Here is a 19,569-nt window from a genome sequence, read left to right as displayed (position 1 = left end):
GGCAGTGTGATCAGTGGCACTTTATACTGAACTCGTGGACCGTGGATACACAAAAAATGAAGCAGCATCTCCGTGTGTTTCTTGCAGTGTTCCATTCTGTTGTTTCAATTAATTAATTTTAGTGCCATGTCTGCATAAGGGAAGAACATACATAGCAGCTTCCAATTCGGGAAATGACTCAGTAAGTCTGCATGTTTTAACAATACACCATCCATGACTCTCGTGAGTCTGCTGGTCATAACTGTCTGTTTCAGGGTGTTGTTCCTTCAGCTGTAGCCTTTAGAATAGTTGAGCTACAAGTAAAGATTGTACGCGAATGCAGAGTTTTACAGATAAATGATGTTGAGTAGTGTACACACATCACCGTATTTGTAAAAAAAAATGTCCAGTTTTGTCCGTTTGAGGTTACGTCCCTAATTAGTGGCACCAAGTAACTATATGAATAGCCTCTGCAGAGAACTGTGAGGCCATTGTCTTACAAACGTATTACGAAGGGCGTTCAGAAAATAATGGAACATGGTTTTTCTGAAAGCAGGTTGGTTTTATTCGGGATTCCAGTACACTAAATTATTCCTTCATTTGACTACAATACCCTATTTTTCAATATAATATCCATTCATTCTCGTGTGCGCAGAATTGTATGAGGTGTTGTGTTATCATGGAAAAGCGGTAGTCGGTTTGCATTTATGTGCCGACGAACGCGATTAAGTCGTTTCTTTAGCTCCCTGGTGGTAGCACCATGAGGGAGGACACTAAACACCTTCAGAGTTCCAGATACGTCGATCACCTCGGATGTGTGTCTCCTCTGCACGTGCCAGCATTCCGGGAGTTACAGCTTTGTGCGACCGGTCGGCATGCGGGAGATTGGACAGGTTTGCCCGACCGTACTGCGATACGCCACGCCCAACGGCTCATCTGCTTTTGTTCACTGCCAGGTCTCAGTAGATATTCAGCAAGTGCCCATGAATATCTGCGATGATCTAGATTTCCGGAAAAGAAGCACAATGACAGGTCTATTACTAGGAACGCACTTCCATTACAGCCCCCCCCCCCCTCCCCCTCTTTTGAAGGCTACGTGTAGCGCTTCCATCTATCGGAACTTCATGAAACGATAAGTCCTGAAGCGGAAATATTCCGTGGGGTCACACATTTATAAATTGAAATATGCCGAGAAAAAATGCTGCACGACTTCGTGAACGCCCGCAGTACATTCATTAATATGTCTAACCAATGTTAGGTATAAAGGGGTCGTTGATGTAATTTGCTTGTTTTTACTATAGGAGACACTATTTATGACAACGTGTAGCGGGTACATATTGTACTGTTCATTTCTCACTGACTGAAAATCTCTCTTGCTTAACACAAATACTGAATTTTCGAGAGTTCTGGATTAGCACTGATTTTTCTAGTCCAACAGGAAGAAATGATTGTTGTATTTTGTCACTGATACGCTGTAAGTAATATTTAATAGTTCCTTCCAAATGTTGGTACAGATTTTCAGCATATTATTTTTAATAACTCAGGTCAGAAACTGGCTCTTGAGCTTTGAGGAACTTGGTTCGTGCTCCTCGCACAGAATAGCCTCCCACGTCCACATCTATGAATTTATTTAACATAAACCTTTTTGGATTGTTTTTGTTAAGTATTGCATGTGACGTTTAGTTATTTTATTCACTCTGTAAAAATTCAATTATTTAACAAACATGGTCATTCAGATATGAAACTCTTCGTTGCAGACTCGCCCTTCAGAACATCGGTAAGCTTCTGTCTCCCGGAGGCGAAACAGTTCTGATCATCGTGACCGGCAGTCCCATCTATATGATGTTCGAAACACTGTCCAAGTCCTCTCGCTGGAGTGCCTACATGATGGTAAGCTGCAATTAATGTTTTAGTGGGTGGAGAAGTCACAATGATTTTTAATACTTAGGTCTAATGGACTGTAGAGCCATAGAACTTAACGGCTGTCTAATGCAGTCAGTCACACCAAAGAAAAAACTCTGACACTGCCAGCTTGAAATAGAGCTTAACTGTGTGTTTGTGCTGGCCGGATAAAAGAGAGAATAACTTTGGTCTGTTCCAGGATTACCGTCAGTTCGAGCCACCTTACGTACGAACGGAAGATCCAGTGGCCGTTCTGACGAAATACCTGCATGAAGCTGGTTTCTCCGTAAAAACATGCCGCAATGAGGACAGCAGCTATTCTTCCACGGATGAGCAAAAAGTTAAAAGTGAGTGAACTACAGTTCACGGAACACACGACACATACGGAATGAGAATAGTAAGAGTATAGTGAAGTCGTTCTTTAAAGATTCAGGTGATTCTAGTACATAAATTCACTCTTTTGGAGCAGTAAATGCTACGACAAAGTATTACCAACAAGTAACTTAATATAACAGTAGTAAGCTACACTGAAATACATAATTTAATGACACGCTTAGTGAATTAGGAGGTACGTCCGTGAATTACATTGGGTTACAAATCATCCACAAAATTATTGTATCACGTGGGGTACGAGGAATGTGAGGTCCGCTTGAATATAAATTAAATGTGGGAGTAATTACAGAAGATTTATAATTACAGAACATTTATAAAATTTTTTCTTTGGGATTAAGATTCCGTAAGACAGCCATCTAGACTGATACCGTGTAGTGTTACCTTTTATTATCTTCTCCTCATTAGCTATTGAAACAACATCGCTTTGTTATGTAATTTTAATTTTCACCAAAAGCACATTCAACACATCACGGAAAAATACACGTCTTTCGTATCAAGACAAGAGAGAGGGAAATCCAATAGTTCTTAAAAACAAAAAACTACGCAAAAGTAAAAAAAAGAACAAAATTATTTATAAAATCGGTCGCTGGCGCAGCGCTCTTCTGCGTGCGCGATCGTAAATTACAACTTTGCGGAAGTCAAAGTACCATTACAATGCCTCCTCTACTGACACGCTCCGCAAGCGAGCGTGGCAGTATAGAAAATTTACATAGATACATACATATATCAGAAAATAAGAAATTTACATATTACAAAAAATATTTCTGAGCATAATGCTCTTTGCATATCAGTCTTTGTATACAGTCTTTTTGGTGTGTATCTTCTTTAGGAGTCGTAACATTAATGTCTTTGAATTGCAGCGTATTATCGTTGCTTAGCACAGCGTTTGAATTCAGTTCACATGATTCGTGTTTACAATGGAATTAATTCGAACAATAAATGTTTCTATTATATTGCTCCAATGTCTTTAAACGTAGTATCGGATTCTGAGTGTGTGTGTACTGCCTGGATCTCGGGCGTGTGACTTGAAGAAAATCCAAAGTTTGTTCAGTGTGAAAACACGAAATTGTGATCTCCAGCAGTCGAATTTTGGGTGGCGTCTACCGGGGTATAAATGGTCAATGAGGGCACAGGGAACACCTCACTGCCTACGACAGGTGATGAGCTTGTCTTTTACACCAACCTGAAGACCTGCCGGCTTCCACAACACCATACACTTCAAAGCATATTGACACTACGTAAATATTGCTTGATCAGTGTTCCATCACGTTAGTTTCTTCTTTGCATTTTCAGTTCCATTTATATGAATCATGTGCTACATGCACAAGTCCTTTGCAGCTCGTTAACATCTCCTTAAAATACATATCTTGATACAGTAAGTACATAAATATACAAATATTTACAATTAATGATTACATGAGATAGTTACAGAATTAAATGAAAAATATACTAAATTTTTTTACGTTACATTCAATATCATTGTGCTGACATGTGAATTACATTACATTCAGATTGAAATATACATTTTATTTATTTTATTTGTTAGCTCGCTCTCTTTTTATTTTTTTATTTTTTTTATTTTTTTATTTCCCCGTTACACTTGCAACATTTGAAGATAATTGCGGCAACTCGCTAGAATATTCAACTTAAAATTCATCTTGCACCCTGGAATAAAATTTACACATATTTCAAGCTTCAAGACAGCCCTCTGTAGGAGGATAGGTTCATGGGATGGTTGCTAACTACTTCATAAATACTAGTAAAGTCATCCCCTACAGTGGACTACACAAAATAAAATATGATAAATAAAATACATGTTAACTTAATATAACGTAAAAGTTCCTATACCTAATACCGTTTCTAAGTGTGGTGTCCCCACTATTGCTGTTTCTAAGAGTGGTACCCCTCTATTACCGTTTCTAAAAGTGGTGCCCCTCTAAATATCTTAGGATCCCACAAGTATGTACATCAGTGTGGTAAGTATATAGTTCAAGTCAATCATGTTCCAATAAAGTTTGTATAGTTCATCTCCTTCCTTTCATGAGTATCAAGCAATATAAATAAATGTTTTACTTAATAAATAAATAAATAAATCTTCTTAGATAATTGCTGCTGCGTTCCATGCTGTATATCCGGGTCAACGGAAACATCCGATCTCACGCGTCGGCTTTGACCCGTGACGTAAGGGTGTTGTGGTGTGTGACGTCATTACGGCGCGGAGTTTGGTTGGTGTGTGTGGCGTGTTTTTAGATGTCGTGTTGTTGTTTGTTGTGCCCTCTGGTGGTATGTTCATGGTTTTCGTTTGTTTGGTGTGTTGGGCTCAGTTTGCTGTTGCTCAGTGGTGAGTGCTGCGTGCGTCTTTTTGAAGCGGAATTTGTATCAGTGAGTTAACGGTTTTGTGTGATGGTTAATGTAATGATGATTGCTGTACGTTGGGTGGGTTTGTTATTAAGTGTATTCGGTTGTGGTTTTTTGTTCAGGAATGGATATGAAAGACCAGATTAATAGTTCTCGGGTGAGGGCTATGATGGGGGACACAGCTTTAGAGCTGATTAAATTCCTTCAGCTATTTGGCTTAATTGCCGAGGTCGTGAAGTGTGGTGTGTGCCACGAACCAATGAAATTGGTTAAAGTTCCGGCCTCTCGGACCAGGGACGGTTACATGTGGCGCTGGCGCAAAGATGACATATGGCGTTCCATATGGCGCGGTACCTGGTTCGAGAAGTCTAGATTGGGCATGCGTGAGATTGTGCTTGTTACATATTACTTTTGTTATAGATATCCACAGAGTTTTTGCGCGTATGAGACTGGTGTGAGTGAGAGGACTGTTTTAGATTGGTATTCCTTTTGTCGTGAAGTGTGCTCGGAATTTATTAAGTACAGGGGTAAGTTGGGGGGGCATGGGGTGGTTGTGGAGGTGGACGAGTCACAGTTTGGGAAAAGGAAGTATGGGAGGGGGAAGTCTGTGGCTAGTCTTTGGGTGTGGGGGGGCTGTTGTTCCAGGGGGTGGGGGTTCCGAATGTGTTTTTAGGGTTGTGGAAGAGAGGTCGAAAGCTGAATTAGTGGGTTTAATTGAGGAATATATAGAGCCGCGGTCCACAATAGTTTCTGATGCTTTTTCTTCTTATAGGGGGTTGGGTGGGATCGGACGCTTCCGTATTTCCGAAAGGAGAAAACAAAACGTCAGTTCTCTGTTGCGGTTCATACTCTCATCCCTTCCTTAGAAAAATTTATACATGTTGATGAAATATTTGACATTATATAATTCGTGATTATCTGACAGTATGGAGAGACATACACACATATTTATTTATGAATAGAATTTTACAGGTACCAGAAGGTAAATACAGAATGGATATACGGAAATACGGAAGCGTCCGATCCCACCCGTCGGCTTTGACCCATGACGTCACAAATATGGCGGAAACGCCATAAACGACAATTCCAATATGGCGGAAACGCCATAAACGACAATTCCAATATGGCGGATATAAAATCGTTGCATACGTATCATAAAGACGAAAATACATGGAAAAACAACACACACACAGGTTTCACAAAAAGTCTAATGACTCTAACGGGACAAGCGTGGGAAATTTGGGGTTTTTGGGTGGGGAGAAACTAAATATAAACAAATTTAGCCACCCACCACGTTACAAAACCACGCAAGATGACGAAAAAAATCGACATCACAAAACTCACCAAATACCACAAAAAACATTATCTGGAATCGGACACTTCCCTTGACCTATATAGCTCAACAGCAACTCCCGAACCCATCGCCCAATACAAAAATCAAAATACACCGCAAAACATTACGAACAAACACTTCCCTTGACCTAAATATATCTACAACAGCTCCTGATCCCATAAATTGGGATCGAACACTTCCCTCGACCTATATAGTTCAACAGCAGCTCCCGATCCCATCTCCCATTACAAAAATCAACATACTCCACCAAACATTGGGCCTGAACACTTCCCTCCAACTATAGAGCTCAACAGCAGCTCCCAATCCCATAACTTAGGATCGACCACTATCCTTCACCTATGTAACTCAAAAACATCTCCCAATACGAATACCAACACCAACCTTCACAGCCACAAATTTCAATGAAACACATCCCTATACCCCAATACACAACACATACGCCAAAAACAAAAAAATGAGAACTTACCACAAGCAAGTTCCAGCCCCACAAACTAGATTGGCCACCACAATCACACACACACACACACACACACACACACACACACACACACACACACACACACACACACGCAAACCAACGGAAAAATACTGTACCAAAAGAAAAACCCAACCCACCCACACCTCAACCCCCTCCCCCCAACCCCAAAATAAAAAACCCACAAAAACAAATGCAACATAAAAAACATCTCAATCACACAGTACAACTCAACAAAAACTTCAACAAAATAGATCCTCCACAACTAAAACAAAAAACACACACTCCCCCTCCCCCCCCCCACCTTAACAAACACTATACAACAAAATAAACCACCCACCCCACCGTGAACCACAGCCACCCACCCACCTACCCAGCCCACCCTAACTAACCACTTTCGGCCTATACATTTTACCCACAGCCCTTAAGAAAACCTGAACAATACAATAGCCCTCTGGGACACTCTTCCGCCAACAGTACTCATCTAAATGAGACTGAAGGTTGGAAGAGCGCCTCTTACCCCTCCCAAGAACTGACTTAACCGCCCCCCCCCCACATCCCCTCTATTGTATTAGTACAAGCCCCTCTCTCATAATTCTTAAACTCTAAACTATGGTTCACTACTAAATGATTAAATCCCCTCTCACCCAACCCCCTATAAGAAGAAAATACATCAGAAACTATTGTGGACCGCAGCTCTATATATTCCTCAATTAAACCCACTAATTCAGCTTTCGACCTCTCTTCCACAACCCTAAAAACACATTCGGAACCCCCACCCCCTGGAACAACAGCCCCCCCACACCCAAAGACTAGCCACAGACTTCCCCCTCCCATACTTCCTTTTCCCAAACTGTGACTCGTCCACCTCCACAACCACCCCATGCCCCCCCAACTTACCCCTGTACTTAATAAATTCCGAGCACACTTCACGACAAAAGGAATACCAATTTAAAACAGTCCTCTCACTCACACCAGTCTCATACGCGCAAAAACTCTGTGGATATCTATAACAAAAGTAATATGTAACAAGCACAATCTCACGCATGCCCAATCTAGACTTCTCGAACCAGGTACCGCGCCATATGGAACGCCATATGTCATCTTTGCGCCAGCGCCACATGTAACCGTCCCTGGTCCGAGAGGCCGGAACTTTAACCAATTTCATTGGTTCATGGCACACACCGCACTTCATGACCTCGGCAATTAAGCCAAATAGCTGAAGGAATTTAATCAGCTCTAAAGCTGTGTCCCCATCATAGCTCTCAACAGAGAACTATTAATCTGGTCTTTCATATCCATTCTTGAACAAAAAACCACAACCGAATACACTTAATAACAAACCCACCCAACGTACAGCAATCATCATTACATTAACCATCACACAAAACCGTTAACTCACTGATACAAATTCCGCTTCAAAAAGACGCACGCAGCACTCACCACTGAGCAACAGCAAACTGAGCCCAACACACCAAACAAACGAAAACTATGAACATACCACCAGAGGGCACAACAAACAACACGACATCTAAAAACACGCCACACTCACAAACCAAACTCCGCGCCGTAATGACGTCACACACCACAACACCGTTACGTCATGGGTCAAAGCCGACGCGTGAGATCGGATGTTTCTGTTGACCTCTCCTTTATATTAAATGGCGCATTAGTTCAGTACAGTAGATGAGCTTTAATTATGTCATTAGACGACTGCTAAATATGTTCTCTTAAATAATTCTTCCAATCTGAAGTGTCAAGCCTACATAACTCCAAAAATTTCATTACAAGTTCCCATTAGATTAGTGTTAATGTGTTATAGATTTAAATCTTCTGGTATATTTCCAACAGTGGCTGCTGTAAATAATTCTTTCCACATAAATCTATACTTTCACCTTTAGTTATAAGAATATATAAGACACCACATAAGTTATTATCTCAGGCATACCAATCTTTCATTAAATAATATTCTTTCCACTACTTTCATTCTGTATTCCATGAGTACATGTGATATAGCGTTCAAATCTAGTTTCTCTCCTCTCAACATATTCTCAGTTACTCATAACATTCTCACCTATCCATTATTCATTCTTCACAAAATAACATATACTTATTCCTCAGCATTATATATATATATTTTCCTCTTATTCATCACCACTTACATCTTACAACAACAACAACAACAACAACAATAATAATAATAATAATAATAATAATAATAATAATAATAATAATAATAATAATAATACCATTTTCTCATCTTATATACCATTTACCTCTCTCCGTATTACTATTTGTCCTCTTATTAAACTAAAATTACATTCACTCATCTCATTCAGTCACTCACATCACTCATATCAACATTACTATTATCACATGCCTCCCAAAAGAAAATAATTCTGTTTAGTTCTCTGCCTCCTCTAATGTATATATGCCTCAATAGCAACTCCTCTTATAACCAAATATCTTATTAGCTATTGGATGATTCACATTGCTTTCTAGACTTACTTGCATTCATTAGATTGTAAGTATCTGTATAACTTAAATGTAGGCTCATCATAACTGTATATCATATTAATTATCTTCTCCTCAGTAGCTAACATTTTACTGTATGTATTTTTTCAAATGCCTGTGTGGATGTAGACCTCTGGGTTTATGTGTTAATGGATATTCTAATGAATAACAGCCAGGGTGTGGAGTATTTGCAATTCGGTATGGTCCAGAGTATAAGATCTGCCATTTCCTGTTTAAATGTTTCAGTTTTGTGGGTTTAGGATGTGTTCTTAGTAAAACTAACTCATCAACTTGAAATGTTTGGGCTTTCCTGACACCTCTGTCACATTTCTGCTTTCTTTCCTTAGCTTTGTCACATAATGTTGTGTAAGCTTGTCTTACCTTTTCTTCTAACCTAACATGATTTGTTGTTGCTGTAAATTTAGGTAGAGGGTCTGTCCATTCATTTCTTTCTGTTTTATCCATAATTAATTCAGTTGGTGTGTATCCAGTAGAAGTGTGAGTTAAATTGTTCACTATTTGTTCAAATGGTGCTAGGTATTCTACCCATTTTGTGCGCTTCTCTGGTGTGTGTGTTCTCATAAACTGTCCAAATTCTCGAAATGTTCTTTGTACTGGGTTTCCTGCTGCGTGAAATCTTGAAATTAAAATATGTTTAACATTCTGTTCTTCAATAAATGTCTTCCATTTTAAACTGGTAAAATATGCTGCATTATCCGTGATCATAACTTCAGGTTTCCCTATTCTTACAAAATAATCTGTTAATAGACGTCTGGTAATAGCAGTGGCAGAAACTGAACGTAAAGCATATAATTTTAAATACTTTGTGAAAACATCTAACACAGCAAGGATGCATTTCATTCCTCCACGTGCTTGTGGATAGGGTCCTGCAATATCTAAAGAAATTAGCTGTAATGGCCTCTTAGGTATGATTGGGTGCAATTCATTCATGCTTGTGCGATTAGAATATTTGGCTTTCTGACATATGATGCATTTCCTAACATTACTCAATACTCTTCGCCTTAAATTTGGAAAATAGCAATATTGTATAATCTTATCTGTACATTTGGTTACACCATAGTGTCCCCAAGTTCTGTGTGTAAATAAAATAAAATCATCAACATGGGCTTCAGGTAAGCAAACACACCAATGCTGTGATTCAGGGTTTCGTCGGTGAAATAATACTTCTTTGTGTAACGTGTAATATTTTTCAAGATGTGGGTCTGTTCCTGCACGTAATTTATTCTTTATTTGGATCCACCTGTGATCATTGTCCTGCAATATGGCTAACTTCCTGCACATGTTTTTGTAGTAAGGTGCAAATGTACCGTCATACATGAGTAAAATTTTAAAATCTGATGTTTGTTCTGTCACATCTGAAAATTCTTGTAGGCCTTGTGGCAAACGAGATAGAGCATCGGCTATAATGTTGGATTCTCCTTTTATATATATAATATCAAAATCATATTCTTGTAGTGATGAAGACCAGCGTGCAAGACGTGGATGTAATAACTTGCATGATAGCAGGAAAGAAAGAGCTTGATGATCAGTATAAAGCTTAGTACGTTTTCCCCATAGAAAGTAGCGAAACTTGCGAAACGCCCATACTATGGCAAGTGTTTCGCGCTCGGTCACTGAATATGACTTTTCGCATTCAGTGAGCGTGCGGCTAGCAAAACTTATAGGTTTGATGACTGTTCATCTTCTACATGAATTTGGAATAAAAATTCTCCGAGCCCATAGGAACTTGCATCTGTTATTAGGCAAAAGTCTGACGTCATGTCAGGATGACATAACAACGGTGCATTAACTAACGCATTCTTAATCGCTTCAAAATCTGTCTGACAGAACTCTGTCCATTTCCAAATATTATTTCTTTTGAGTAAAGATAGAAGATGTGGACTGTTAAGAAGGTGGTAGGGTACAAATTTCCTGAAGAATGAAGATAGACCAAGAAAGGCTTTGAGTTGTTTACGATTATGTGGGGATGGACAATTAATTATTGCATCAATTTTTCTTGAGTCTGGATAAATGCCTTCAGTTGATATGATGTGACCAAGGAATTTGATTTCTCTCCTCCCTAATTTTGTCTTTGATAAATTGATAGTGACACCTGCGTCACAAAATTTAGTCAGAAGTTGCTTCAAAAGATTTACATGTTCTTCCCAAGTAGTGGTTGCAATGACAATGTCGTCAACATAAACTGTGATTTGCGATAACAATTGTGGTCCAAGAACAGCATCTAAGGCTTCAATAAATACTCCAGCACTCACTCGTAGACCAAATGGTAGAACACAAAATTGATAACTACGTCCCTCACATAGAAATGCAGTGTATTTACGACTGTTTTTATGGAGGTTCACCTGCCAAAATGATGAGCGGAGGTCGATATTGGTTAAATACTGTACATTATGAAATTTTAAAAGTTGTTCTTCCAAATTAATAGGTCGTGTGTTGATTGGAATTATAACTCTGTTAATTTCTCGTGCGTCCAGCACTAACCTTACACTACCATCCTCTTTATTAACTGCTAGTATCGGACTGCAATATGGTGAATGTAACCTTTCGATGATACCCCAACCTTGCATTTTTTCAATCTCTTTCAAAACTGCGGGTTTCTTTGACCAAGGAATATTATAATATGTTCTACAGTATGTTTTGTGTGGTTTAACATCCATCTCATAAGTATAGCCTCTAATAATTCCAGGTTTTTCCACAAATACCTCACCAAATTGCTGCAAAACTTCAAGTAATTCAAGTTGTTGTTCCTTCGTCAGATATTCAGATTCTGTGCATTTCTCATATAAATCATTAGGTTTAATTCCCTGAGATACAGCTTCATTGAAAGTTAAATCACATATGTTTATTGCTGGTGGATACACAAAATGTGACTGTTCAAATTTACCTTGTTTACTGTTAAGTTTTCATCCTGTGTTAACTCTATTGTCAGTTGTTGTTGGTTTACGGTTAAATGACATTTCCCTTTTCCTAAATCTATGATTGCTTGATATTCATTCAAAAAGTCAATTCCTAATATGCAATACATATCTAATTTGTTTACTACCAGAAAACTGTAATTGAGTGGTATATTTGAAAATGTGAAGTTAATTAGCACTTGAAATTTCACATTCTTTGATTTGTTACCGGTGGCACTTATAATGTGACAATTCTGTACTGGCAATGTTTGTATGTTCATGATTTGTTTGAGTTCATTATATAAGGACATTGAAATGACACTTGCTGCTGCTCCTGTATCTAACATTACTTCCACTTCATAACTACCAATCATAACTCGTGTTATAGCCTGAATAATCTTCTTTGTTTTACTGGTACTATTAAAATCTACATCCTGATATAATTCTTTTTCTATTTTCTTACTGTCATCATAACGGAGAAAACAAATCGTCGGTTCCGTTGCGCTCTGCTCCCTATTGACCGTAAATCGAGCGCTGAGCTAGGTCGTCGTTCGATTTCCGGCAAATTAGGTTGTTGCTGCGGGTTGGGTTCATTGCCCAACTCAATAATATTTACATTTCTGTCGCGCGTCACCTAAGTATCAGCTGTTTGGTTGTTGACATTACCCCCCGTCGCATCGGGAGTTTCGTTAGGTACAAATTGAGGGTGCTGTATTGCATGTGTCGTGGCGGTTGTCCATTGTGATTTCCCCATACATTATTTCGCCCATGACTGTAACTGGTATTGTCATTACTGTTATTCCTGCATTGTTTGGATGTTGTTGGATGTTGTTTCTCTGAAAATATCCTGGATGGTGCCTGTTATCCTCTCTTCTTTGATCTCTATAATTTCGGTTCCTTCTTCTGTTGTTGTTATTTTGAATATAACTGTTATTGTTCTGATTGTAATTACTGTTTGGATAACCATTATAGTAATAATAATTGTTTCCTTGCCAATGCTGCGAGTTGTTTCTCCTAATATTGAATGGATTTGTCCCACTGTAGTGTGAATTGTTTCTTTGAGTGCTTTGTTGTGGTGTCAGAGGCGGATTCCAATAGCCTCTGTCATTTCTGTTGTGCATACGCGAATTGCTTGGATGGATTGGATACAATTGATTGAAATTCCTGATCTCATCTCTGTAAACAACATCCATCTCATCAACATAACTGAAAAAATTCTTTATGTTGTCCTCGGACACTCCTATTAATTTATCACGGTAAGGAAATGGTAAGTGGCTTTTAAGTGTTCTAATTACATCTAGTAAATCTGCTGGTTTTGTCCAATATAATGTTTTGTCTAGGTAGCGTTCAAAGCATTGTCGTAAAGTCTCTTTCTTCGGGTTGTAAATTTCTGGATTGTATACTTCTCGTTTTAAACTTTGCTGTTCTGTGATCGACCAGAATTCCTCAAGAAATGCTTGTTCAAACTGTTCAAATGTTAAACATCGTCTTTTAATTGCTGCTCCCCACTTAGCTGCTCTTCCACGTAACAAATTTGTAACATATCGAATTTTATCGGCTTCTAACCAATGTCTCGGGAAAATACCATCATAAGAGCGGATGAAAACAGTCGGATGCACTTTGTCTTTCTCATCACATGAAAATGTCTGAAAGTATCCATGTCGTACTAATGTTTCATCAGCTACTCCCGATGGTATTATGGGTCCTGTATTTTTTATCAAACTGTGCATAGTATGTGGTGATGTCTGATAGTAATTTTGATCTTGTGGTAGCATTGAAAATGGTTCATTGGGATTTGTGTCACTCATTGGTAATTCTATTTTCGGCTGTGTGCTGGGTCTAGCATTATTATGATTCTCATTTATGTTTTGGTTGTCTGTTATGGGTTTTGGTATCACTGACGAACTTGTATTACATTCTCTTTAAGTTTACGTACCTCTTTCTGAATATTATCTGTTTCTCCCTTTACTTGTTCCTTTGTCTTACCTAAAATGATCTGTGTCATTGTCTCAAACTTCTCATCTAAATAATCACATAATTTGCATTCATGTACAAGTTTTTCTGCTAGAGTTGTCATTCTTTAGAGATGCTACATCTGCTCTGTCTTCAAGCTTTTCTAACTTTTCCTGTAAGGATTTCTGCTCCAATGTTACATCATTTAATCTGTCTGAAAGGTCTGTAATCGTCAGGTCTAAGTGTTCTTGGTTTGTTTTTACGGAATTGTGTGACTCTCGTAATTCGTCAACTTGGGTACTGGTTTTCTGTTGATCAAAAACTACTGTTAACAATTTCTCATTACATCGTTGTAAGTCAGTTTTTGTCTCGTCACTGAATTCCACAAATACCTTTTCCTGTCTCGTAACCTTGTCTGATAAGTCAGTAAATTTCCTTCCAAGACTACTGGTGGTTTCTGTCAAGTCGGCAATTTGTCTCGATTGTTTTTCAAAATTTTGTTTTATGTCCCGTGTCAGTTCATCGAATTTAGTGTCAAATTTCCCAATGTCACGTTTTAAATTTTCATTTTTCTCGTCTAAAGCGTCAAATCTTCTGTCAAATTTTCTGTTTTGGTCGCCAAGTAACTTCAGAATCTGGTTGAGCATGTCAGAGTCATGTGTCTTAGTTTCGTCATTTTTTCGTGTTTGATTGATGTCTGGTTCTGAAGTTGACGTTGTCAATGTCACGTTTTGTTGCGTAGTACTCACTCTCCATTCGCCTGTATATCTGTTTAAATATAGGGGTTGTTGTCTTAATCGATCCGGTAAAATTATGTCTTGAACATCCTCCCTACTAAGTTCAATATTCATTTGACTGTCGGACATGTTTTGCAATGTGTCACTTTCACTAAGCTCGTCCACGGAAACAATTTCTACGCGTCTAGCGTCCATCTTGCGATTTTCACAATTAATTGCAAATAAAATTTTCCAATGGTAAAATTTTTTTTTTTAAATACGATATGTTGAAATCTGAAATTTCTCTTATGGAAACGGATATTTCTATATGATTTCTAATTAGAAATTGAATTATTAAACTGGTACTGAAATTTCCCTCTCACAAATAAATGACTGTGAATATGCTCTTCACTTACCATTTCCAATAATAGTAGTAAATCAATTTTAACTACAATTTGAAAAAATAATTTCGAAATAAATGGATCGGAATAAAGGAAGTACAGATCGCTGTTTGAAACTGGAAAAAAATGTAAATTTCTGTACTCACCAATTTTTTTCAGTCTTATGTTGCAAATGTAGCGTCAAATATACAGTTTTCAATCCAAAGTTTTTCTTTCGCGGCCGTGCAAATTATTTTATGGAACGTTATCCTTTTCCCTTTTTTTTAACAAATTAATTTCCTCAGCATGAAAGTGAAAATTAACACAAATTAATAACAGGGAAAACAATATTGTTGTAAATTTCATGCACGTAACATTACAATTGAAATGAATGAGACTTAGTCCAAATTCATTTTCTGATGCTATTAAGTGGTTAAAATTAGATAAAATGTCCAAAATTTATAATAACTGCGCTTGTATCAAATCCAAACTGCACTTGTATCAAATCCGAAGATTGCAAGTCCTGTCACCAGGACCCCAATTGTAGTGTTACCTTTTATTATCTTCTCCTCATTAGCTATTGAAACAACATCGCTTTGTTATGTAATTTTGCTTTTCACCAAAAGCACATTCAACACATCACGGAAAAATACACGTCTTTCGTATCAAGACAAGAGAGAGAGACATCCAACAGCTCTTAAAAACAAAAAAACTACGCAAAAGTAAAAAAAAAGAACAAAATTATTTATAAAATCGGTCGCTGGCGCAGCGCTCTTCTGCGTGCGCGATCGTAAATTATAACTTTGCGGAAGTCAAAGTACCATTACAACCGTTATTGCACCACTTAAACTCCTCAGTCCAGAGATTAGTTTCTATGAACGAAAAGTTTGTATTGGTGGTCAGCACTTTGTTCTGGGACAAAACGGGATTAGTAAATTGAATTTTAGAACTTGTTAATAGTGAATAATAGTTAACTGAAAATAACAGAAATACGTGCAATACGCAGAAAACATTTAAAAATTATGAAAGTACAGGTCGTTGCCAAATGTAGTCCAAGGCTTCATTGGTATGAGTCATTGTATTAATGTGATGAAATGATCACATACTCGATATTTTGTGGTACGTTAACATATTACAGCAATTCTAAACAAATTCTAATCCGAAATTACTGACCGCAAACTGAAATTAACTTTATTTCTCGAAGACACGCCGACATTGAGCTTTCTTTACGGAGATGATGCCATCTGATATGAACAAGCAGAAACTAAAACTAATGCACTGAAAGAACTGATGGAAAGAATTGCGTCAGTCAAGCGCGGCGAATTTAGTTTATTCCCTGAGTTAGGAAAAAATAAAATTTGTATGTAGCGTACACTAATCAGCCAGAACATTATGACGACCGACCTCGTATCTAGATATATTCGTCCATGCGACATCAGCGTCACCTGGTGAGGAACGACTGCAAGTCAGACACATGGACGGTGCATGTAGTATCAGCGAGCGCGCTGTCCGTATGTGGAATGGGAAAGGCGTGCGATCTGTCAGTTTGACTGAGGATAAATAACGATGGCCCAGAGGCTCGGCACGTGCATTTCGGATGCACGACTTGCCGGATGTTAAAGGAGTGCTGTGGTGTCTTCAACAGGTAGCGAAACTAAGGTGAAAGCACGTCTAGACGTCGTTGGGTTGGGCGGCCACCTATGACAGATGTCGCACGTCGCAGGCTGAACAGACTGCTAAACCAGTAAAGGCGGCGAACTATGGCCGAACTAATATCAGACATTAATGCTGGGTGGAGTACAAGCGTGTCTGAACACACAACGCACCGAACACTCCAAATGATGGGCCTCTGCAGCCGATGACCCACGCATGTGCCAATTTTAGGACCACGACATTGGCAGATTCGACTGAAATGGGTACATACCCATCGGCATTGGACGTTGACGCAGTGATAGAGCGTTACATGATGCAATGAATCTTGATAACTTCATCATGCCGATGAGAGGGCACGAATCCGTCGTCTTCCAAGGCAACAGTTTCTTGACACCTGTACTGCGGGACGGAGACAAACTGGCGGCTGCTGTACAATGCTCTGGTGAACGCTCACATGGGTATTCATGTATCGAATGGAGCTCGTGCAAGGCGCCACGACGCCCGAGGAGTTTCGTACACTGGTTGCAGACGACGGACACCCCTTCATGACGATCTTGTCTTCTGACGGTAGTGCCATTTTTCAAAAAGGTAATGGGACATATCGCAGGGCTAGGAGTGTGGTTGAGTATTTCTGGGAACACAGTGGCGAGCTCCAATTGATACGTCAGCCTTCCAATTAACAAGATCTGAACCCAATCGAACATAGCTAGGATGTGGCCTTCCTTCTCGGAATTTATTTGAATTAGGTAACTAGTGTGTGTGTGTGTGTGTGTGTGTGTGTGTGTGTGTGTGTGTGTGTGTGTGTGTGTTTTGCGTGTGTGTGTTTTGCGTGTGTGTGTTTTTTGCGTGTGTGTTTTTTGCGTGTGTGTTTTTTGCGTGTGTGTTTTTTGCGTGTGTGTTTTTTGCGTGTGTGTTTTTTGCGTGTGTGTTTTTTGCGTGTGTGTTTTTTGCGTGTGTGTTTTTTGCGTGTGTGTTTTTTGCGTGTGTGTTTTTTGCGTGTGTGTTTTTTGCGTGTGTGTTTTTTGCGTGTGTGTTTTTTGTGTGTGTGTTTTTTGTGTGTGTGTTTTTTGTGTGTGTGTTTTTTGTGTGTGTGTTTTGCGTGTGTGTGTTTTGCGTGTGTGTGTTTTGCGTGTGTGTGTTTTGCGTGTGTGTGTTTTGCGTGTGTGTGTGTTTTGCGTGTGTGTGTGTGTTTTGCGTGTACACTTCCTCCAACGACTTTCCAAGACCTCACTACTTCCATGCCTCGACACGGACGCGTCGCCGCTGTTGTGTGTCAAAAGAGGACATCCGTCGATTAGGTAGGTGGTCACAATGGCTGATCATGCTATGTAAGGACTAAAATTAACTGGTTGACGAATACCCTCTGCATAAATAACGTGGGTTATTCGGAAAGTACGAAACGATCGGTCGCGACATGGAAACCACAGTGAAAATCTGAAGTTCAGCACAGATGAGCCAGTGTATCGACTATGCCTATAGATAGCGTCACGTCACTCTTCTCAGTTACGAGCGTACATTGAGCGCAAGAAGCAGCCTGGAAAACAGTGCACCCCGCCAAGTATGAGTGTCTTCCGAGAGATTTCGTCTAATCTCATGCAGCACTACATAACGTAATTGTCACGCATTTCTGTCTTCATGGTGGCACACTTCAGGGGCAATGACGACCCACCCACAGAGCTGTTTGATCACACACACCACACAGCCCAGACTTGGCTCCCTCTGATTTTCACCTCTGGTCACGAGAAACCGCTGGCTATGAAGACAACATTTTGCCCAGAGAGCGGGCTGCAGTCCAGTGTAGAAAACTATTTGAAGAAGCATAAGGCTGCTTTCTTGGACGAAGGTATTGGTGAAAGGTATGTTTACAGTTAATCTGAATATTGGGGGTAAAGTATGGCCTCAATAAAACTTTCGCGAAAACGGAATGCAGAAGGATCTGCCGTACATTAGAGCTGGATGAAACATGAAGTGGAATTTTTGCAGTGAGAGCATAAACAGAAATTGTCGCAAAAGAACATTTATTAGATCGGTAAATGTAATTGTATGCATGAATATACACTCCTGGAAATGGAAAAAAGAACACATTGACACCGGTGTGTCAGACCGACCATACTTGCTCCGGACGCTGTGAGAGGGCTGTACAAGCAATGATCACACGCACGGCACAGCGGACACACCAGGAACCGCGGTGTTGGCCGTCGAATGGCGCTAGCTGCGCAGCATTTGTGCACCGCCGCCGTCAGTGTCAGCCAGTTTGCCGTGGCATACTGAGATCCAGCGCAGTCTTTAACACTGGTAGCATGCCGCGACAGTGTGGACGTGAACCGTATGTGCAGTTGACGGACTTTGAGCGAAGGCGTATAGTGGGCATGCGGGAGGCCGGGTGGACGTACCGCCGAATTGCTCAACACGTGGGGCGTGAGGTCTCCACAGTACATCGATGTTGTCGCCAGTGGTCGGCGGAAGGTGCACGTGCCCGTCGACCTGGGACCGGACCGCAGCGACGCACGGATGCACGCCAAGACCGTAGGATCCTACGCAGTGCCGTAGGGGACCGCACCGCCACTTCCCAGCAAATTAGGGACACTGTTGCTCCTGGGGTATCAGCGAGGACCATTCGCAACCGTCTCCATGAAGCTGGGCTACGGTCCCGCACACCGTTAGCCCGTCTTCCGCTCACGCCCCAACATCGTGCAGCCCGCCTCCAGTGGTGTCGCGACAGGCGTGAATGGAGGGACGAATGGAGACGTGTCGTCTTCAGCGATGAGAGTCGCTTCTGCCTTGGTGCCAATGATGGTCGTATGCGTTTTTGGCGCCATGCAGGTGAGCGCCACAATCAGGACTGCATACGACCAAGGCACACAGGGCCAACACCCGGCATCATGGTGTGGGGAGCGATCTCCTACACTGGCCGTACACCACTGGTGATCGTCGAGGGGACACTGAATAGTGCACGGTACATCCAAACCGTCATCGA

General features: G+C 40.1%; 1 protein-coding gene across 1 annotated transcript in view; it reads left to right on the top strand.

The window, feature by feature from the left end:
• Nucleotides 1-19,569, top strand: part of LOC124613113 (juvenile hormone acid O-methyltransferase-like) — a 133,546-nt gene that overhangs the window by 56,582 nt on the left and 57,395 nt on the right. The window contains exons 3-4 of the mRNA XM_047141725.1: nt 1,737-1,869; nt 2,081-2,228. Of these exons, the coding sequence (XP_046997681.1) occupies nt 1,737-1,869; nt 2,081-2,228 (281 nt within the window). The remainder of the gene's footprint in view (nt 1-1,736; nt 1,870-2,080; nt 2,229-19,569) is intronic.

Source organism: Schistocerca americana, chromosome 4 (assembly GCF_021461395.2).
Source record: "Schistocerca americana isolate TAMUIC-IGC-003095 chromosome 4, iqSchAmer2.1, whole genome shotgun sequence".
Taxonomy (NCBI): domain Eukaryota; kingdom Metazoa; phylum Arthropoda; class Insecta; order Orthoptera; family Acrididae; genus Schistocerca; species Schistocerca americana.
Note: the sequence above shows the minus strand (reverse complement) of the source record. Positions and strands in the feature narration are given on the sequence as shown.